The 21,428-nt window shown below is 54.1% G+C and overlaps 2 protein-coding genes across 5 annotated transcripts; both read right to left on the bottom strand.

Moving 5' to 3' along the window:
- Positions 1–967: 967 nt before the first annotated feature.
- Positions 968–9,188, bottom strand: GZF1 (GDNF inducible zinc finger protein 1). Of its 2 annotated transcripts, none has more exons than XM_060031280.1 (6): positions 8,979–9,188; positions 6,657–8,076; positions 5,414–5,508; positions 3,831–3,998; positions 3,239–3,396; positions 968–2,917 (listed from the first exon to the last, which is right to left on the bottom strand). In XM_060031280.1, the coding sequence occupies exons 2-6, from the start codon at positions 8,051–8,053 to the stop codon at positions 2,582–2,584; spliced, it is 2,154 nt and encodes a 717-aa protein (XP_059887263.1). In that variant the 5' UTR covers positions 8,054–8,076; positions 8,979–9,188; the 3' UTR covers positions 968–2,581. The 2 variants fall into 2 exon arrangements, with proteins under 2 accessions (XP_059887263.1, XP_059887264.1); XM_060031281.1 differs by lacking the exon at positions 8,979–9,188 and adding an exon at positions 8,578–8,698.
- An 8,867-nt stretch (positions 9,189–18,055) lies between these two features.
- Positions 18,056–21,052, bottom strand: NXT1 (nuclear transport factor 2 like export factor 1). Of its 3 annotated transcripts, XM_060031285.1 has the most exons (3): positions 20,744–21,052; positions 20,089–20,369; positions 18,056–18,717 (listed from the first exon to the last, which is right to left on the bottom strand). In XM_060031285.1, the coding sequence occupies exon 3, from the start codon at positions 18,656–18,658 to the stop codon at positions 18,236–18,238; it is 423 nt and encodes a 140-aa protein (XP_059887268.1). In that variant the 5' UTR covers positions 18,659–18,717; positions 20,089–20,369; positions 20,744–21,052; the 3' UTR covers positions 18,056–18,235. The 3 variants fall into 3 exon arrangements, with proteins under 3 accessions (XP_059887268.1, XP_059887266.1, XP_059887267.1); XM_060031283.1 differs by lacking the exon at positions 20,089–20,369 and having other exon boundaries at positions 20,744–21,051; XM_060031284.1 differs by lacking the exon at positions 20,744–21,052 and having other exon boundaries at positions 20,089–20,730.
- Between the last annotated feature and the right edge of the window lie 376 nt (positions 21,053–21,428).

Raw genomic sequence — 21,428 nt, forward strand, 5'->3', positions numbered from 1 at the left:
TTCCTAACAGAAGCTCCCGTGGTGGGTTTTGCCAGCCTCGGTGAGGGTCCCAGAGGCCCGTGCAAACTGGTGGAGGGAAGTGGGCAGTTCCCGGGGCTCAGCTGGGGGGTGACGGATGTGCCAGGCGGCCCTGTGCCCGCATCCATCTGCCCGTCTTGGTGCCTGTGGACAAATGGACTTTCGCCTGAAATAATGTTACTTAGAGTGACAGGAACACCATCAAGTTCAGTTAAGGGGACAGGCACTTGCTTGGTCTCAAAAAATGTCCCTGCTCTGGCAAGATACACAACAGGTTAGAATTAAATGATAACTTACACTCAAATTGGTCAGTTTAGATGATCACCTTTGGCAAAACCACATTTCTGTGAAGATCACCTTTAATAAAGGCTTTACCCCACCACTTGGCCAATTTTGTTTTCAAACTGTACAACAAATTTTGGTTAAAAGCAGAGGCAGGGGAGCTTTGGAGTCTGGGCTGAGAGCGTCTCCCACACGATGGTTGGAAGGCATGAAATCGCCGCCTTGGTGTGGCCTGACCTGATCGTCTGGGGCTGACAGTCACGTGGCAACAGAGCACCTGGATGGGGAGAAACGGAGACGCCCCACAAATCCCTGAGGTGAGATGCATCTTCGGCAGGGTTTGGGGCGGCAGCCCTCTTGTCCCCTCCCGGGAAGCAGAGAAGTGACCGTAGATGGAGGAGCCTCTGAGGCACAGAGTCACCGTGGCTGCAATGAGGCTGGGCCCCTCCCCGCCGCCTGGCACCAGCTACCGAGGCCGAGCGCGTGCGGGGCCAGGCCTGTCCCGTCCCGTGTCAGGAACACACGTGCAGTGCACGGAGGTGGAGAGACTCCAAGGACCAGGGAATTAAGCTACCTGTATGAATCAGGAATCTTATTTCTGTAGAACCTAAATTCTAATAATGGAAATAAACTTAGACTTGCGAAACTATTTTTACAAAACATTTATTAACACATTAAAGTTTTCTGTAGAATTTCTAAAGAAACAAATTCAAGACAAAAATTATTCCGATAGGTAACAAAATAATCTATTATTTAAATTTCTTCTCATTAAGATGACTTTACCCCAAGAAACAGTTCCTTAGCCGGGCAGGTTCATTCTCCTTTCGAGAGTAAATTGTGTGTGAGAGTCACTGTTTTGATCTGTGAACACAAGTGGGTCACGCTGTCACAGCTGGAGGTGGAATCACTACTGCCACCTGCAGCCCGTGTCAGCACCTGGGACGCCTTCGACACCTTCGGCACCTTCGGTGTTGACGTCACCGTCTCATGGGGAAGAAAGCGTCCTCGGTCTTTTTCTGGCATTTCGTGCAGCTGTGTCTTCTTCCCGGACTTGCATAAAGTACCCTTCCTCTTAGAAAACGAGGAAACAGCAAGTGTAATAAATTAAATGTAAGAAAAAGAGCAACTAGTGACAATTCCCCTTCTCTTTTTACCTGGGTCACGTGTGAGTCAAAGCACTGTGCGCACGGCGACCCGCCCTCACCACTGGATCAAGAACCAGGCTGGGTAAGGCCAGCGGAATTACCAAAGGCCAGCATGAGACAGAGGTGCATTTAAAACAAGGTTGGCGGTTCCATGGTGCACTCTTAAGGCTAATCAAAGAGGAGTGTACGGAGGCTTTTGGTCCCTTTTGCTAAATTCACTCATGCTCCCGGGGGAACGTGTGCACCAGTGACTTGCCTGTGTCAGCGTCTTGACATGTTAATGAGAAATGCTGGGTTTCTGAAAATCACAGAAATTGTCAAAAGAACCTAGCAAGACTACTAGTATTCTGTGTTCTGAGATTGGCTACCACCACCTCAGTGCTACTCGTGGATAAAATAACTACACTATGTTTCAAGTGTTCTCAAGCCCCTGGCTTAATTTTTCACACCTCTTTGCAAAAACTACTATGCTGTTTTCTGCTAGTCTTTGGTAGGACAGCTTTTTAAAATTGGATTTTTAGAAATGAAACCTGTAGCCACTTCTCAGGTCATTTTAGACAGACTTCCTAGTTGCATGTGTGCCGTGAGCAGCTGCTTTACAAGTGTTCAGTTTAGTGCCTACAAACGGGGGCAGAGGGGGACAAGTGCAGTCATCTGTCTCTTTAGCCCCATTCCAGTGTCCCAGAGCACCTGACTGGCTTCAACAGGAAAGAAACAGCTGAAAATAAATATATGGTCCCAGTTTTACTTCAGGTTGGTAGAAAAATAGCTTTAAAGTATCAGAAATAAACTTCCACGAAGAAGCTGAGCAGTAACCCCAGCCTCAGGAATGTCAAGGTCATCAAGCATTAGGATAATTCCACCAGAATTAGGTGAGGTTATGTTAACTGCCTTGTTTGCTGATAAAGTGTGGCTGAGACCATGCAGATCAGGATTTCTAAGGGAAAGCATGAGAAATGGTTTGATAGAGACGTGCAAGTTAGCAGAAATTCAAGAAACTGCGGAAGCCATCCTTGCCCACTTCTTTGCCCACAGTTCTTCTTGACCCCTGACGAATGCTCGCGTCCAGCCCTTATGCGTGCAGGTGCAAGGCTGGGACCGCGGGGCAGGTGACCCCGTGCTCTAGTCCGTGTGAGTCAGAGAGTGGAGCTGTGTGGGCCCGCGTCCGTTTGCGGCGTCAGCTCGCTAAGCTCGTTGATGGTGGTGGCCAGCAGCGTGTCCTGGGACCCCACAGGGCCGTCCGACTTACAGGCCGGGTCCGCAGGACTGTCATCGTGCACGGCAGGCATGCTGCCCTGCACAGTGGCCAGGTTGTGAAAATGGCCATTTTCTGCAAAAGACAGCAATTTATCAGAGAGTTTGGATGGCGTGTACTCTTCATCGGGCTGCTCAGTCTTGTGCCCATCGCCATCCTTGGGAGAGCTGTCCACGATGACGAGGAAAGACTTCCATGGAGTTGTCTTATCATGGATCTGCGGACCAAACGCAGAACAGAAAGGTCACCCACTGTGTCCCTAACCAGGATCTGCAGAGCCCCCAATTCACAGCCACTCGTTACCAAGTACAACAGCCTTCTCCAACCGTCAGACACGTGTCTGCCACCGTGGTCCCTGCCAGAAAGAACTCAGCATGCCCCGGGCCCTGCTTCACCCCCGCCTTGGCCGCCCTCGCTGCAGGGGAGGGAGAGCCCCGCCTTCCCCTGGGACCCCCTTACAGACTGAGGGCCTCAGGGAAGGGGGGCGGGTGGCTCTGCTGTCCGGCAGCTGTCCGTGGGGGCCAGCCTGGCCGCTCACCGAGGTGTGCCGCCGGAGCGTGGACTTGTCGGTGAATGTCCGCCCGCACGCATTGCACATGAATGGCTTCTCCCCCGTGTGGATCCGATGGTGGCGCTGGAGCGCGTTGAGCTGCGTGAACTGCTTGCCACACTGGTCACAACAGTAGGGCCGCTCCCCTGGGAGGGAAGGGACGGAGGACACGAGAGCTACCGGCTGCTCTGGGCCGCCCGGCATCCCGAGCTGCCATGGGGAGGGCGACACGGGCACGAGCAGCCGACCGTGCAGGAGCCCCAGGGGTCCGTGGCCTCACCCACAGCTTTCCAGTCGTAAGTGACCCTGCGCGGGTGTGAGTGTTCACCAGCACGTGCAGATCATCACCCCTAATTCTAATCTCAAGGTGTTCAAGGGTTCACACGTCCACATCCATGTTCACACATTCACACCTTTCCAGTTTGTCAGAGCCAGAAACTAGACACTCAAAAAATGTTTAAATGCTATTAGGACGCATGACTTAAAGCCAAATTCCAAATAATTTTCCAGAAAATCTAAAACCTTCGGGATATTTTCTTGCCACACTGACCTCCCTTCTCTGGCAACATTCCGGCCATACCTGTGTGGACTTTGATATGCTGGTAAAGCGAATTCCGCTGAGCAAAAGTCCTGAAACAAACTTCACATTTAAAGGGTTTGGACCCAGTGTGGATCCTGTTGTGATGTTTTAAATACTCCTTGGAAGCGAAACTCTTGCCACACGTTTCACACATGAAAGGCCTCTCACCTACATGAAGACATGAGACACGAAGTTAGAAGAGACACGGGCGCTAGAACACGCGGAGTATGGGGTCCACCCTCCCAAGTGCCCTGGCAGGCAGTGCGTTCTTTTCTAGTTAAAACTGTCATAAAATATCTCTTTGTGTCCAGTGCTTGCTACCTGCTGAAAGCTGGTGTAAAATGTCCCTGGAAATCTCAGGAAAGATCCCAGTAGATGAGAATTAAAGAGCGCATTCAGCCAGCTCACGTTTTGGAAATTCAGTCATCCCAAACAAGAAAAACAGTTCGACAACTGGTCTGGTGGAACAGCTGGACTTTTTCACAGGGCTTCTGTGGGTCTCTATCAGAACAGAAGCCCCTCTTGAAGGGAGAGGAGTGTGCGGTGGACACACGGGGCTGTCCTGGAGCAGCTCCCAGCCGCCGGGGGTGGGGTCAGGGCAAGGAGGGCGTCCACCCTTCACGCTGTGCAGTTGGGGCCCTGAGGGCCCACAAACCAGACTTCTCTGTCAGGCGTGCCCCAATTTCTCAAACATCAAAACAAAACTACTGGCTTTAATAAAATCCAAATATGTTAGCATGTTCATCAAATGACCGATTCTAACTTAATCCTTTGGGGTGGCCTGACCTCCCCCGACCCCAGTCTTCCATCAGACACCAATTCTGCTCATTTTAGTCTATTAATTCATGTCATTAAGTGGCTCATCTATCTCACCATTTGAACTTGAGGCTCATAGGACAGTCAAAGAAGTAAACATTTTTAAATGGGAGCAGAACTGGGTTAGCGTGATAAGCCCAGTACCCGACAGCTAGACTCCACACGCCCCAGGGCTCTGAACCCCAGGAGCACTGCACAAAATCAGAATAAAGAGCTTAAATGTTCTCCCTCACCTGATGAAATCGTACCACAGAAGTTCTGAAAACCTCATGATTCCCCCACCTTAACACAGCATGTAACTACTTTTATTTCTGCAGGTTTTCAATAAAGCTGGGATTCACTGTATGCTCAGTTGTGCATTTTTCAAGTCAACAGCCAAACACAGGTGTTTTTCGTAATATTCAGAGACCTTAGTCAGAAAGGCCTGGGACGGGACAGGGTGGATTTACCCATTTACTGAACCACTTCCCTGGGGTTGGACAGTCAGGTTTCTTCTAATGCTCTGTTCCTAGAGATGGCAAGAAGCGGGATAACAGCATACAGCTTTTCCCATACTCTGAGCAATTTCTTTCAGGACATGGCCACAAGCACACAGCCCTGGAGGCAGCGGGCGGATTTTACTCATTTACTTATGCTCACTCACGAGACGGAAGAGCGTGTCAGGGTTTTAACCTAAACCACTTGGCAGATGCCAACTTCTAAATGAAGAAAACTGCAGTTTTCCTCCTACAGCCAGGAAGGACATTCAATCACGATGGAGTATTTACCTGTGTGACACCTTTTATGATAAATCAGCATGTGGTTCTGAGTGAATCTTGCACCACATTCATCACAGACAAAAGGTTTTTCCCCTGTGTGAATTCTGAAAGCACAACATTCAGAGGGTAACTCAGGATGTGTCAAAGCTCACTCTGCATTACCATCTCCTCCCTCACCTGGGGAGACGCTTTGCTCCAGGAGCCCGAATGCGAAGGACTGAAAGGCGGCGAGGCCCAGGACTCTCACCCCCAAATCAGTCTCTGCCCGAGTCAAGACCGCCACATCCCCGCCAGACGCCAAGTCCCCCCGCGTGCTGCCCCCAGGTGCAGGCACAGGCTGTGCCTCTGCAGGCTGTTTGCAACACCAAACAGCACCGTGTGGTATTTATAAAGCTCCCTCGTTGAGAAGAGTCACCCACAGACACCTTAGGAACCATGGCTGACAAAAGTACCCCGTGATCAAAATGTTTACCATCCTTTCCTAGTTTGACGTAACAGTCTAGAAAGAACTGTTATCAACACACGAAGCCAGCCGGTCCCTGGGGTGCGTGCGTAAGCACTGCACTTCAGGGCGAGGATGGAGTGGCTGTCACCATGTTTACTGAGCCTTTCCTGAGCCGGGCTATAAATGACAATAAAAGGACAAGAAACACCCAGCTCCCACCCCTGGACTGGCCCAGGATGATGGCAGATCTAGGGGAGAGTAGAAAACTGCTTTGTCTGGATTTCAAGCATAAGTACTGAGCACTGCAAGGGAATTTATTTAAAAACTGAATGTCACCCACCTACACTTCAAAAATCAGTAACTGGAGTCCCTGTCCGTCCTAATCCTGGAGCTTAGATTGGCGACAGGCACTCTCCAAGCCCAAAAAAGTGTCGCCCTGCTGAGGTCTTCAGTGGGACTCGCCACCCAGCCGGTCACAGGACTGAGTCCCAAATGAAGGGTCAGGAAGGGGGACGGGGTCGTTGGCCCCACTCGGCAAGGGTGGCAGGAGGCCTCAGCACCAGGAGCGGGAGAGGCCCCCGCGCCTGAGCGGGAGGCGCGGGTCCCCATCAGCCGGGCCCGCGCCCAGGGAGCGCCATGCCCGCATCTCTGCCTCGAGAGAGAACGCGGAGGCTCAACACAGCCCCCGACTTTGAGAGGGAGCGAACTGAAAAGTGACCCATCCCGCGAGGCAGCCACACCGGCTGCCTCCTGCACGCCCCCCACGTCTCCACGTGCGTTCTGGGGTTCGAGGCGGTCCGTGCCTACCTCAGGTGGGTCTTGAGGGCCGAGGGCTGCGAGAAGGTGGCCGGGCACTCGGTGCAGCCGTAGGGCTTGTGGCCCGTGTGCGTGCGCTCGTGCAGCCGCAGCGCCGTTTTGGAGCTCAGGCCCTTGCCGCACTGCTGGCACTGGTGCCGCTCGCCGCCGCCCTCGTGCACCTGCACCACGTGCCGCTTCACGTCCTTCTTCCTCTTGAACTTCTTGCCGCACAACTCGCACGGGAAGTGGCGCTCGCTGCTGTGCACGTGGCGCTGGTGGCCCTTCAGGTTGCAGCGGTTGGCAAAGGTCTGGCCGCAGGTGTCGCAGCGGTGGACCACCTCGGTGGCCACGCCGTGGTGGTGCCGCACGTGCTTCAGGAAGCTCTTCTCGTACAGAAAGGCCTTCTCGCAGCGCGTGCACCGGAAGCTGCTCCTCCGCCTCCCCGCGCCCTCCTCCCCCTCCTCGTCCTCATCCTCGTCCTCGTCCTCCTCCCCCTGCCCCTGCCCCGCCTTCGGCAGCACTGCTTCCGCCTCAGCCCCAGCCCCGCCGTCCTCCTCGTCTTTCGTGACTGTGACCAGCTCCTTCACCGTTCCCCCGGCGTCTGGGCTGGGCTCACGGGGGCCCCCGCGGTCCCCGGCGTCCTGCTCGGCACTCTTCTGCTGCTCTCGGAGTCGTCGAGTGTACTTCTTTTTAGGGATTTCCACGAACACCTTCCTCCCAGCCAGCCTCCCGCTAGCCCTTCTGAGCTTGGGGTAGGGGGACTTAGCGATCTCTTTTCTCTTGTCTGGCTTCTCCCTGGACTTTCTCGAGGGCAGATCTGGCAACAGGCTGTTGCCGATTCTTGCTGCTGGGGGATCCAAGGAACCCGCGACGCCGTTGGCCAGAGGGCTGTCCACAGCCACACCTGCCTGAGCATCAGGGGAGACAGCAGCAGAGACCTGGGAGCCACTGCTCCCTTCTGCCTCCTGAGACTCCGAGAAATTCTGCAACTCCAAGAGTACCGACTCTAACATCTGTTTCTTCAACTGGAAACAAGTTTCAGATAAGTCCAAACATTTCAGCTTTTCTGCCATTTCCAGCATTCGCTGCACCCGATCTTCCTCCACCTGGACCTTTGCAGTGTAGACAAACTCAAGAAAAGAAGCGAAGTCAGCCACCTGCACTTCGTCTAAGTAGACGTTAGTCCTCGAGCCGTCCGCAGTCTTCTCGTTAAGAAACACCTCCTTAAAAAACTTGCTGGTGGCTGCCAGCACCGCCTTGTGGGCCATGAATTCCTCCCGGACGCCCTGGTACTCCACGCTGACAGTCACGTCGCACAGGTGACCCAGCAGCCGGAGCTGGTGCATTTCATGCAGAAGGTTAAGCGGGGAGGACTTGGATTCCAGCAGAACTGCACCACTCTCCATGTTTCTTCTTCCCAGGAACAGCTCTGAAAACAAACCAAGAATTATTCATGCATGAGCAACCTCTGAAGTAGAAGGATTAAAAATTACGAGGATTATATCAGTTCTTTAGAGGATATAAGCTGATTAACGACCTAAACCTAACTTTTCTCATGTACAGATTCAAGTCACGCATCACTTCTTAGCATTTTTCTGAAGCCCTGATGCACCTTCATGAGATATTTGCATGAAAACAGACTAAGACTGCCCTAAAGATAAAGTGATGACTAATGAAATACATTAAAGCAGTAATTGGCTTCTCTAGGTCATTTTGTAATTTACATACAGACCCAGACCCCCAAACTAACAGAATTTATAGCAACAATAAATAACGTCTACTACTTTGATCAGGAAACCAAATAAAATATAATACATGGCGGCCACGGATGAAAGCAAACCTTGTCTACCTTTGAAAACAACCAATTAAACTACTTTATATGAAGAAAATTTCATGGAAAGTAGCCCACAATTCACAGTCATTCTCCAACCTCGTTAAATCCCTCCTACTGGAGTCACCGTCACTGCAGCGAAGCGATGCGGGGCACTGCGCCGGGGGCACAGCTGCGCTACGCCGAGCAGGGCCCTCAACACCTCCGAGCCGCAGTGGCTCCCGTGCTGGAGGCTGACAGGCCGTCATGAGGGCTGCAGCCGCGCCGGCCGTCCCGGCGACCCTCGAGCAGGCGTCACGGGGGAGGCCCTGACAAGGTCACAGGGCGGCCGGGCCGGACTCGGGCCTCCCCGCGCACCACCTTCCCGCCGCCAAGCCCGGACCGCCCGGGAATCCGTCCTCCCGGACCCGGCGCGAACGCTCCCCCCGGCGCACCCGCCTTTAGCTCCCGCATCTGCCGCCCGCCTCCAGGCTCGGCCGGGTCCCTGAAGCCGGCCTCACCTGCCCGGTCCAGCTCCTCAGCGCCCGCCGGTCGGCGGGGCAATGGCCGCAGGTGGCTGCTTCTGCCCTCGCCCGCCGACAGCTAGGCCAGCCCCGACTCCCCGGCGGCCTCCCGGCCCGCGCGTGGCCCCTGACCCCGACTCGGAACCCAGGCCTAGCGCCCTCTTCCTCGCGGGCCGCGCACACACCGCCCGGCCGCCGCCGCCGCCGCCGCCGAGCTTCCGAGGACTAGGCCCCGGAACGGACAGCCTGCCCGACGGGTGGGGAGGCGGGGCGCGGCGCCGGCGAAGGCGACGCCGATTGGCCGCGGTGGGCCTGGCCCCGTCCCTCGCGGGTAGGGGAGGACCTGCGCATGCACGTCCCACTGCGGAGGCCATTCGGGGAAGTTACGTGATCCGACACACGCTGCCGCCGTACGCCTGGCCGGCTGCGCAGGATTGCGTCACCCACCGCGAACCACGGTCTGCGCCTGCGCAGAGCACTGTGCCGGCGGCTCTGCGCTTCTCGCTACGCGGAGGGGGCAGGGCCGGCCCACCCCGAAAATCACGTGACCTGCGGGGCACGCACACCGTCTCACGTGGGTCCCGCCCCGGCTCCAGCCCACGGGCTGTACAGCAGGTGGGCGGGTCGCCGGATTGGGTGGAGCCCCTGGAGGAGCGGGGCGGAGAGAGAGGGCAGGGAGGTGGAGGGGCGGGGCGGCGGGACGAGGTTGCGGGAGGGGGTTGCAGCAGAGGGCGCGGCTCGGGGAGAGGGCTCGGCGCCTCCACGTGCCGCAAGAAGCGGTTGTTGGATACTCAGCGGCGCCTTGCAGAGTCGGCGGCTGTGTTCGTTCTGGGCACGCGGCAGGCAGGCAGGCAGTCAGGAACTGAACCGGAGGCCGTCTGTGCTCCGAGAGCCTCCGAGCCTCGGGCTCCGGCCGCCGCTCCCGGGTGTGTGCAAGCCGTCGGCCGTTCGCCGGCGACCCCAGGGTACGGGCCCTCGCGTCCCAGAGGCTTCACGTCGCTACTCCGAGCCTCCGTTTGTCCTCATTTCTCCCAAACGCCCAGCGGACCCTGGGCCGATCTGGTTCAGGTTATGCAGTGTAGACAACGTCCAGAAATGAGACAGATCCTCTGCGCAGCCATCATCTGGAACAGCGGCCCCCAACCCTTTTGGCACCAGGGACCGGTTTCGTGGAAGACAGGTTTTGGTGGTGGGGTGACGGTTCAGGCAGTAACGTGAGCGATGGGGAGCTGCATATGAAGCTTTGCCCGCCGCTCACCTCTTGCTGTGCGGCCAGGTTCCTAACAGGCCGTGGACCGGTAGTGGTCCACGGCCCAGGGGTTAGGGACCCCTGATCTAGAACAACCCCTCTCTTACTGTCTCAGTCATAGCCTGTAAAGCATCTGCCTGAAGCGGCTGGAATGCAGTGTGGACACGGGGAGCAGGGCCGGGGTGAGAGGGTCCAGGCAAGAAGGTCTCGGACAGCAGCCTCTTTTCAATGCTGTCAGGGGGGAAGGAAAGGGAGCATTTGAAAATAACTGTACTTACCATCCTTCAGCGTCTGTGTTTAGGGCTATAAGCGCTTCCACAGAGTGGGAGGCCTTGCCCTGATGGACCCAGTGTCACTGGTAGAAGGAGCCCGGGGCCAGGAAGCCTGGAGGCCGCGTGGCAGAAGATGGTGCTCAGCTTGCCTGGGCCTGGCTCCTCCTCGATGCAGGGCACATGCCACCCGCCCTCCCTGCCACCTATGGTGATACCTGGCACTGTGCCCACCTGACCTCCCTGGGTGTAGTCAGCACACAAGCCAGACCTTGGGGAAGTGGGTCGGCCGCTATTCACAGTGGAGCCCAAACAGGACAAAGCAGTTCTACCATCTTTCCTGCCCTACTTTCTAGCTTCTGATTTGTACAAACGCATACAATCTCTACTTTCTGCTGCAGCTAAAAAACACGGCAGGACTCTGCTGGTTCCAGAACAGCCCTGCCCTCCTCACACACCTATGGGCTCTTCCTACCTCTAGGTGCACCCAGAAGTGGATCCTGCTGTCACTCCCCATCTCAGGAGGATTTCCAGAAGCCACCTCAGTTCCTGGACGCTGGGCTCAGCCCCAGGTGCACACGCTGAATTTAGTCTTTCTCCAGCCTAGGACTCTCCTGCCCTCCCGCACTTGGGGCCCCGACTTCCTCCTGCAAAAGGATCTCCTCCCTGCAACTTCCCCCAAACTGGTCCCAAGTCTCAGGATAATAAGAACAGAATGTGCTTGATGGTTACAGAAGGTGGGTCACTACTACCCACCCCCAATTACTAGTATTAGTCACTTCTCACAAAACTCTGTGTGGGGGGGGGGTAGTATTATTACCCCCATTATACAGATGAGGAGACTGAGGCACAGGGAGGTTAGCCAACTTACCCAAGATCACACAGAGAGCAAGACAGAGCCAGGGTACAACCTCCACAGCTCAGCTCTGCGCAGACCACATGCCTCCCCAGCTACAGCAAAATAGAGCTGTCTCCTGTCAGATCAAGTAAACGTCAAAAGGGAACTACAGAGGGTGTGATTATATAGCATCCTAGAAATTCCATGTCTGGTTTGCATGAGTGCAAAAGTGAACACCGAGAAGTTGTGGTTTCTAAGATGCTGGGGGGACATGGGAGGACTTATCACAAAAGCCCAGGGATCTATGGGTTCCCTGGTGGCGCAGTGGTTGAGAGTCCGCCTGCTGATGCAGGGGACACGGGTTCATGCCCTGGTCTGGGAAGATCCCACATGCCGCGGAGCGGCTGGGCCCGTGAGCCATGGCCACTGAGCCTGCGCGTCCGGAGCCTGTGCTCCGCAACGGGAGAGGCCACAACAGTGAGAGGCCCGTGTACCGCAAAAACAAAACAAAAAAACCATATATCCTCTTATCATGAGCATCACATTTGGATAAACTTAATCTGGCCACAAATGCTTTGAAATCAACTTTGCTTCAACACAGAATGTCAAAATAGGTGATGCACCGCTTTTTATAGGACAATTTCATATAAAACGTAACACCACTGCAGTCTTACTTTGTCACTAACAAGGATCCTAAGTGTTTAAAAGAGCACACGAAGTATTTAGAATGTGCTAGAAGTCCAAGTAGACGTAGAAGCAGCATATGTGGAAAAGAGCAGCCAGGATTCTGTGTTCTGCCCAAGTTAGTTAGCGTTCAGTGCTGAAAGGACTTCTTTATTTAGGGTCATAATAGCTTTAGTGATTGACCAAGTGAAGAAACTGGATATGATTATTTTAAGTTTTATCTTCAGTTCCCTTTAGAAATGCTACCTGATCAGGTTCCAAGGTAGGAAGTACATCAGGCTATTCAAAGAAGCTTTGGAAAACAAGAAAAAAAACCACCAACCGCCCAATGCAAAACTAACAAAGAACAAAGACAACTCACATACGTGTACACATGGCAGAGACAAGAGAATACTATAAAAAGCAGTGATAAACCAATGAATACAACAAATTGACCCGAAGTTAAACATAACCTGTGATGTTGCAGAAGTTTGCATGGGAAATGCAGTCTCAGGAGCAGCTGGAATAGATGTTTATCTCCAAGTAATGCCCTGTAGCCATCCTGAGGAAGTGGAGTGAACAACTTTCAGGTAATTATGTTAGTGAAAATTTGGAAACCATCTACTCGCCCAAAAGGAGACAACTGAATAATTTATAATATATCCATGCACATTTTAAAAAATGTTTAATGGAACTTGTGGTAATCATTCCACAATGTATATGTTTATCAAATCATCATGTACACTTTAAAGATGGACAATTTGTCAATTATACTTAAAGCTGGAAAAATGTTGAATTGTTTGATGCAATGCTCACTATATTATAATGAATAAAGAAGGTACGCTATTTTACCCAGGAAATGATCTGATTTAAAAGCAAATCTATAGAACCAGACCGGAAAGAACTCGCCACATCAAATTCTAAGCTGCCCAAGGAGGGGTGGAGAAGCTGTGCCCCGCCCACCCGACGCTGCGGAGGGGCGGGGCTGGGGCCTCAGATTCCGAGGCACTCAACGCCCACCGGCTGTCATAATCTCAGATTGTCACAGTCAATCTTCCGATTGGTCCTGGGCCGTCGCCTGATGATGATGTCAGCCGCCTTGCGTGCGCGCGGAAGCGCGCCTTAGTGGCCAGCGGATGCACGGAGGCGGCTCTTACGTCCAGGCCTCGGGCTGATGGTCGCACGATTTGGGTGGGTCAGCCCGGCCTTCCCTCCAACCCTCTGGGCGGCGTCGCGGCGGCAGGGCGGGCGAGGTTTTCTTGCGCGGTCTCGGCTGTGCGGTGCACTGGGAGGTCAGGTTCCGGTGGGTCAGGCCAAGCGTATTAGGGCAGCTGGGGCTCCATCAAGAGTCTGAGTTCGGGCACGTCTTCACCTGCCTTCAAGTTGGGCAAAATATCCGGACTTTACACTAACTTCTCACAAGCCTAGGTGGTGATTTTTAAATGTTTAAAAACATCCATTTTTGCGAGAACTCAGGATGTTTCAAAGCAGCATCTACTTGGAGACTTCACTGGTCAGGTCAGGCACAGGTTGGCCACTCTGTAGGGGAAAGGCCACTCCTCGAGGTGCCCACAACTTGAATACCCCTTACTTCTGGCAGCGAAAACAGAGTCCTGATTCTTAAGTGAGCTTTTAATTTAAAAAACAAGATGGGCGCACTGTATAAAAAATGAAGTCCAAGGACATGCGGCAGCAAATGCCTTGTCTCCACGTTAAAACCCTAGAACCCAATCCCTAAGGGCAGCTGTCCTTACGTTTTTGCCAATCCTTCCAGAAGCTCCGTGCAAACAGAGCAAGCCTATATGGAATCTTTAAAAACAAAAACACAAAGCAGTTTCCTCATCTGTAAAATGAGGTTGAAAATGGTGCGAAGTACCTTGAGCAGTTCTTGGGATGTTGTTCTCGCTGCCTGTGACAACTGTTGTCAATATTCCACAAAGTGTTTGAACTTCGCTTTCTGACTACCAAAGAAACTCAGAGGTTGTTTCATATTCGTATCACGGACAGGTCTGCCTCTTCTTTTCAAGCCCCCTTCTGAGGGGCTGCGAGCCCCTGCTGTGCTGAAGTGCAGGCCTGAATGCTAGCTTTTAACGATCTTTCTTTGCGCTATAGAAGGTCCCGGTTCTGAAATTCTGAATAAAACTACAACAGGCTTGTGTGTTTGGGGTTGGCTGGGGGAGTGTTTGAGGGAGGGGACACCTGGTGGGAGGGGAGGGCCCAGTTGCCTTGGCTGGGTCTGCAGGAGAGGAGCGCAAGAAGAGCTGCAGCAGGCGTGCACACACACATACGTGCACACCATTCCTCAGAGAGACCGTGAAATAGCTCATCTTCAGGCTAAAGCAGGAGATTCAGGTTAAAGCCTTGTCCTTTCCCCTCCCACCTGGCCTTAGTTAGAAGGCAATGTTCACACTTCATACAAGTCACGGTAGATAAGCCGACTGACCCATCCCCTGTCACACCTGCCTCTCCGAACCGGGAGGCCACAACTCAACAGTAATTGCAAGACCGCAAGCAGGACGGTGGCAGAGGACAGGCAGGGAGTGTCTTCATGTCTGGATCCAAGTTGCATCTATATTTACTTTAGGGTGGTTTTCCCGGAGAAGTTTCAAGCCCATCTTATGCCTCATTTCAAGGAGGAAGCAGGTGAGATCCTGATGTAAGCAGCTTTTGGCAGGAAAGAGCTCTCCGAAGGGGACCCTTTTGTCTTGTCACTTTAGCAAAGCTATATTGTCACTAACCTTAAACTAGGCGCCCCCATGTTCTACTCATCTCCTGCCCTAGCACACCTATCGAATTCTGATCACACAGTACCTTGCCTAACCTGTTGGTTCTTTCCGTAGATCAAAGAAATAAAAAAGAAGAATAATTAACAGGTGTGCAGATCTATTCCCTAACTTCCCCTCAGTAATGGCATAAATAAACTGTGAACAAGACAGCATCTAAAGAAAAGATCACGCTGGGAATCTCCTGGTGGTCCAGTGGTTAGGACTTGGCACTTTCACTGCCGGGGCCTGGGTTACATCCCTGATCGAGGAGCTAAGATCCTGCCAGATGCATGGTGTGGCCAAAAAATTTTTTAAAATAAAAAATAAAGATCATGGGAGTTGACAAGCCTGCACACTGTGGGAGATGGCTACGAGTCTGATACCCTAGCTCCATGATTAACTGACATTACGTCCCCTTTTCTCTTTAAAACTTTCATGGCAGGGACTTCCCTGGTGGTGCAGTGGTTAAGAATCCGCCTGCCAATGCAGGGGACACGGGTTTGATCCCTGGTCCAGGAAGATCCCACATGCCGCAGAGCAACTAAGCCCATGTGCCACAACTACTGAGCCTGCGCTCTAGAGCTGGCGTGATACAACTACTGAGCCCACGTGCCACAACTACTGAAGCCCATGCACCTAGAGCCCGTGCTCCACAAAAAGAGAAGCCACTGTGATGAGAAGCCTGTGCACCGCATCGAAGAGTAGCCCCCGCTCGCTGCAACTAGAGAAAGCCCACGCACAGCAACGAAGACCCAACACAGCAAAAAAATAAGTAAATAAAAAATAAATTAATTTAAAAAGAAGAATTTAAAAAAAAAAACCTTTCATGGCAGAGCAGCATCTTTAGAGGTGGATTTCCAGGACACGAGTCTGCCTTCTCTCCAGATTGCCATCTTTCTGATCAAAACAACATTTTCCGGGGCTTCCCTGGTGGTGCAGTGGTTGAGAGTCCGCCTGCCGATGCAGGGGACACGGGTTCGTGCCCTGGTCCGGGAGGATCCCACATGAGCCATGGCCTCTGAGCCTGCGCGTCCAGAGCCTGTGCTCCGCAACAGGCGAGGCCACAACAGTGAGAGGCCCGCGTACCGCAAAAAAAAAAAAAAATTCCATTTCTACCAACACTTCCCTCTCGAGTATTGATTTTCAAGCATTGAGCATCTGGAGCTGAGTTCAGTAACACTGATGTGCTTGGGAAATCGAGGAACAAGGTCTTTCTGGCCTCGCCTCCTGATGGGCAGGACAAAATTCTCTCCTTAGGAGACGGCAGCGGGGATCTGTGCTTCATGTCAACCTGGTCAGTTCTGAGGCCCATTCCGGCTAAGAAGGGGCATGTGTCCCCTCTGTCGCCTGGGCCTGCGCCTAGGCCCCGGCCACACTCATTTCCGGGTTCCCAGCCACCTGTCTCCAGACCAGCATTCCTCTTTATCTCTGCACCAGTACAGTAGGGACCAAGCACCATGGCTATTCAAGTTGAAATTAACTAGAATAAAGTATAAACCCAGTGCCCCAGTCACACGAGCCACACTTCAAGTGGCTGGGGGACATGTCCGCTCACCAGGCCCAGTGGGACAGCCTGATGCCCTCCTGCTCCCAGCACTAATGGGCCCACCCCACTCCGCTCCTCGCCTATTTCTAGAAGCCACCATACTGTTTAGAGTTTACTAGTCTGTGGCAGAAATTGGGCTGAGGGTAGGGTAACCAGCTAGTTCCGGTTTTCCTGGGACTTTCTTGATCATAGCATTGACGGCCTCATCTGGGAAGCCCCAGTCCTGGGCAAAGCAGGGTGCTCGGTCCACCCACAGAGTAAGTGATGTCTGACCGAGCTCTCAGTGGGATGGGGTCAGAGGGCAGTTCATGCCCTTCGGTGGGGACACCCTGATGACACGTGCTCACTTGTAGATAAGACAGTCCTGCATTAACCTAAATACCCCCGAAGCCTCAAGTGTTAGAAGGCTCTGCACCTGGACCCCCACAGCCGGGCTGGAGCCCCTCTGGCCCCCTGTGCCCACCTCCATCACCCCTGAGTTTCTCAGTCATTAGCCTTTGGAAGGGAGCATTCTGTAAGAGGAGTTGGCTGTCACTGAACCTGGGATCTTTTCTCTCCTGGGGCACTTGAGTGGGTTTTCTGAGGCCCCCAACACTGCTGAGATCTGGCCTTGGAGGATGGACCTCCTGCTCTGGGGGGGTTCTTGCTCCCCTAGCAACTCTATGAACCCTGAGGACCATGTCCGCCTTCCTCTTAGCCTCTCCCAGGGGCCCAATCACCCAGCGCCTGAGACAATCCCCAGGCAGGGCTCCGGGCTCAGGCCCGCATCTCAGCCAGGGAAACTGACCAGGGCTTGCCCTGAAGTACAAGCTGCCCCCCGTACAGCAGCCTCTGTCCTGCCTCCTGCCCTGTTCCTGTCCCACCAGCTCTCAGTCCAATCCCCAGGGTCAGGGCCCTTTGCTCTATCAGAGGGGAGTGAGATCCTTCTCGACACAGCAGCAATGTCCACCTTGCCCAACCATCCCCAGCGGACGCCACAGCCCCAGGGTAGAGGTCCCTGCTATCTGTGCAAATTCCCCCATTCTTAATCCTAACCCACACCCCTAGCCCAACCTTTTGTCACAGATTTACCCGGGGAAGCCATGTGTCCACAAGATCTCATCTATTAATCAAAGGATGATGGAAACTTCTAGTTTTCTTCTCTTTCTTTACTTTGGAGAAATGCAGTTAGGGTTGGTCCTCAGGGTCAATAAAACCAGCATCCAATTCTGATGCCCCCCAGTCCCACCTCAGTACTTCTTCCTCTTGAAAGCAGTTCTCCTCCTTCTCTTTGTAAGGGAGTAGTCAATGTAGCTGCTTCACTTACAAGCAATTATTAGCTAACTCCAGGTATCTTACCTGTTCTCATCCATGTGACTCCCAGCGCAGGTGCTAAGGGAGGGCCCAGCACCTCTTTAGGGGATTCTAATGTGCTCTAAAGTGTCTTAATGGACAGCTAGGTTGTTTTTGTAAAATGCCAACGCCAGCCCCACCCTCAGATATTCACAAGTATTTGGTCCGGGATGTGCAGCCTGGTGATTTTTCAAAGTGTCCCAACGGATTCCTGTGTGTGCAGGCTGGGAGCCCGGCTCCTGTACACCTGTGTGCACACCTGTGCCTGGGGCAGGTGCTCGGCCCTGGACCTCAGCCTCTACAGTGCCTTCTGCTGTGCCTTCTGCTGAGCTTGTTGCCTTTAACCCTCCTTCTCTTGCTCCCCCTCCCCAAAACCTACCAAACACATCAGGCGAGGGGAAAAGAAGCAACGTTCGTATTATCATTTTATTCGTCAGAATTTCCAGAGACAGGGTCTCTACTGGGCAAGTAGAAAAATAGAGAATTTTACTACTTTGAAAAGGCAGCTATGACAAACAAGTGTACGCCGAGAAAAGCGCCCCTGGGACTCGAGGGAGCGCAGGGTTCAGTCTGGGGGTGTCTCCCCACGCCACTAGCAGGCCCAGTCCTGGAACCGGAAGCAGTCACTGGCAATCTTCCACACCGTGTTGCTGGGCGAGGCCTGGGCTGTCAGGATGAAGTTCTGGTTGAAGTCCCGCTGTTTGTTGCCCTCAAACTTCACTGTCCCACAGATCACCACGAGGACCGTGGTCTGGCTTGGGGTGGCTTCATCATGAACGGGCTGGCAGTCTACCACGTTGATTTGGAACTCACTGGAAGGCAGCATCTCAAAAAACTCACTCAAGGACTCTTGTCCCGAAACGGCGTTGCCGTTCCACACCAAGGTGGCCGTGCCCATGTACAGGCGGGACAGCAGCCGCCGCCTCTTGTCCATGGTGGTGTAGTACACGTTCACGAACTCCTCAGCGGCACGGCAGGCTTGGTCCACATAGGTCTTGAAGTCCACGGACGCCATCTCTGGCCCCGCTGAGGAAGGCCTCCACCCAGGTGCTTCCTGTACCTGGGGGAGCCGGGCTGTGGGGCAGGAAGGTGAAAGAGACCCTGTGTGAATGCCATTGCCCATCCTGCCGGACAAATGAATATCCTCCTCCTCTGGTGGCGGCAGAACAGCTACACATGGTGGAGAGATGATTCTAGGCGCACACTGGTGCTGACACCTGGTCTGACTAGGCCTCAGTTCACTCACTTTAAACGGGACCATCCCCAGCTGTTCACAACTGCAGTGTTGGATGAAAAGAAGCTGTGTACACCACGTGCTTAGTTAAAAAGCCTGAGACCCACATGGTCTGCAGTGGTAGCTATTACTATGAATTTTAACGGTTTCGTTTTATAAGCTGTAGTACAACTGACAGTGGAAGGCCGCTTTTTTCTGGAAGCATGGAACAGCTGTGACTGCCCTAGAGAAGCGGGTAAAGGGACTTTCCTGGCGGTCCATTGGTAAGGGCTCCAAGCTTCCAATGCAGGGGGCACGGGTTCAATCCCTGGTCGGGGAACTAAAATCTCACATGCCACGCGGTGCAGCCAAAAAAAAATTAGAGAAGCGGGTAAAGACGCTGCACCCTGGGGAAGGGAACGGTGGCCCTCAGCTCACCCACAGGGTCTGTGAAGGAGGAGGTAGGTTTCCTAAGAGGGTAAGAGAGCAAATGCCATGAGGACAGGACGGGACCAACATGGTGGCTACAGTCCTCATGACGGGCTCTAAGAAGCTAAGCTGGTGCCAAGCTCCTGAGAGCACAGGGGAGCCCCGTGAGCCGAGGAAAGACAGGCCAGATGGAAGAAATTCTACAGGGTGCGGGGTGGTGGCAGCAAGTTAGAATTTCAACTGTAGGCGCAATGTCACATTTCCTTAAAGAAAGGTCCAAAAGCACAAAGAAAAATTATTATTACCTTTTTTCAGGGTATGGTACAACTATTATAGCTGTATTCCTTTTTGCACGATTAAAATATTTCACTAAACAAAAATCCAACAGAGGACATTACTAATATAGTGGATGGGTTTAGATTTACAAACTTAAATACTGAATATTTCTTTTAATTTCAACAAACTTAAAAAAAAAATCATCTTATGAAAGAGATAAAAGATCCCAGGCAGGGTTGGGAAGGAGTCAGGCACTCTTAAGGGCGGAGGAAGGTGTAGGCCTGAGCCTCCAGGAGAGAACTAGCCAGGCTGGGCCGGAGCTCCCATCTAGAAAGCAGCGCTGGGTGCCGAGCGCTGATGCGGGGTCCTGTCACCCCCTCGGGGACCTCAAGTCCAGCCTCCCAAACACTCACTCCAAGCTCCTATTTCCCAGTGTTTTACATTCGTACACCACGTCCTTTAATGGTCACCGAGAACGGATGAGGGTGTTACTATAACAACTTCGCTAATGAGAAAAGAAAACTTACGTGTGGATGGAGGTCACACCCCTGATTTGTCACTACAAGAACTTGTTGCCGGTACGACGCGGTCCTCTCACTGGCTCCTGCCCTTCTGGGGTCCAGTCTGGGGCTCAAGGTTCCGGGATAGCCAGTTTGTCATTTCCCGCTGTGGGCCCGTCTCCCTCGCTGGACTCCCCATCAACCGGCGTCCACGCGATTCCCCAGCACCTCGGGCCTCCGCCTCCCGAACGCAGCTCAACCAGCTGCCCGCCCGGGCGTCCGCAGGGAGGGAGGTCGTTCCTGCGGGGCTGCGACCGGCCCAAGACCCGCTGCGGGACCAGCCGGCATCCCCACCACGCAGGGGCCACCTACCTGCGCTGGGGGGTACCGACCTACGCGGGGGTCACCTACTTAAGCAGGGGGTACTTACCTGCACGGGGTCACCTACCTGAGCAGAGATCACCTACCTGCGCTGGGAGGGGATCACTTAACTGAGTCGGGGGCACCTACCTGCGGGGGTCACCTACCTAAGCGGGGGTCAGCCATATGCGCGGGGGTCACCTACTTGAGCATGGGGCACTCACCTGCACGGGGTTACCTACCTGCCCGAAGGGCACCTACCTGCGCTGGGTGGGGGGTCACCTACCTGAGTGGGGGGCACCGACCTGCGTGGGGCACCTACCTGCGCGGGAGTGACAGCGGGGCGGCGGCCCTAGTCAGCACCGGACAGCGTGGGCCTCAGTCAGCCGGGTAGGCGTGGGCGAAACGACCCGGGTCGGCGCAGGTCGGCGTGGGCGGCTCCGGTCACGCGGGCCGCGGCACAACGGACTTTTGGGCCGGGCCCGCCGAAGCTCCGCGCTCCTCCGCTGCTCGCCCGAAGCGGCCCAGGAAGAGCCGCCTCCAACGAACCCCTTCCTCCCAGCAACCGCCTGGTCCGGTCGGCGCCTCCGCAGGCTCCCGCGCGCGGCCCCCCAGTCCGCGCAGACGCGAATGCCCGGCCTCCGCCCCCGCCCCGTGACGGGCAGCTGTGCCAGCCAGTGGGACGGCGGACCGCAGGCTAGCCCCGCCCATATGTGGCAGAGACGAGGCGGCTTCCGGGAGAGACGCTTTCCCAGAAGACCACGGAAAATCCACGCTCGAGTCTTCATTGGTCAATCTGGGTCACAGCCTCCGGCCCGACGTTAGGTAGGGCCTCTGATTGGACGAAGCTTCTCAAGTCCCGTCCCCGGCTCTCGGGGCGGGGCTGTCTCGAGGCTGCGCGAAAGCCGCCGGGCATGAGAAGTTTATTGATGCCGTCGCGTTTTCAGGGTGTGTGCGTTCACCCCAACTTGGCTACGCTAGGGCGCACCTTTGTCTGCTTTCCTAAG

The sequence above is a fragment of the Delphinus delphis genome, chromosome 15, assembly GCF_949987515.2.
Source record: "Delphinus delphis chromosome 15, mDelDel1.2, whole genome shotgun sequence".
Taxonomy (NCBI): Eukaryota; Metazoa; Chordata; class Mammalia; order Artiodactyla; family Delphinidae; genus Delphinus; species Delphinus delphis.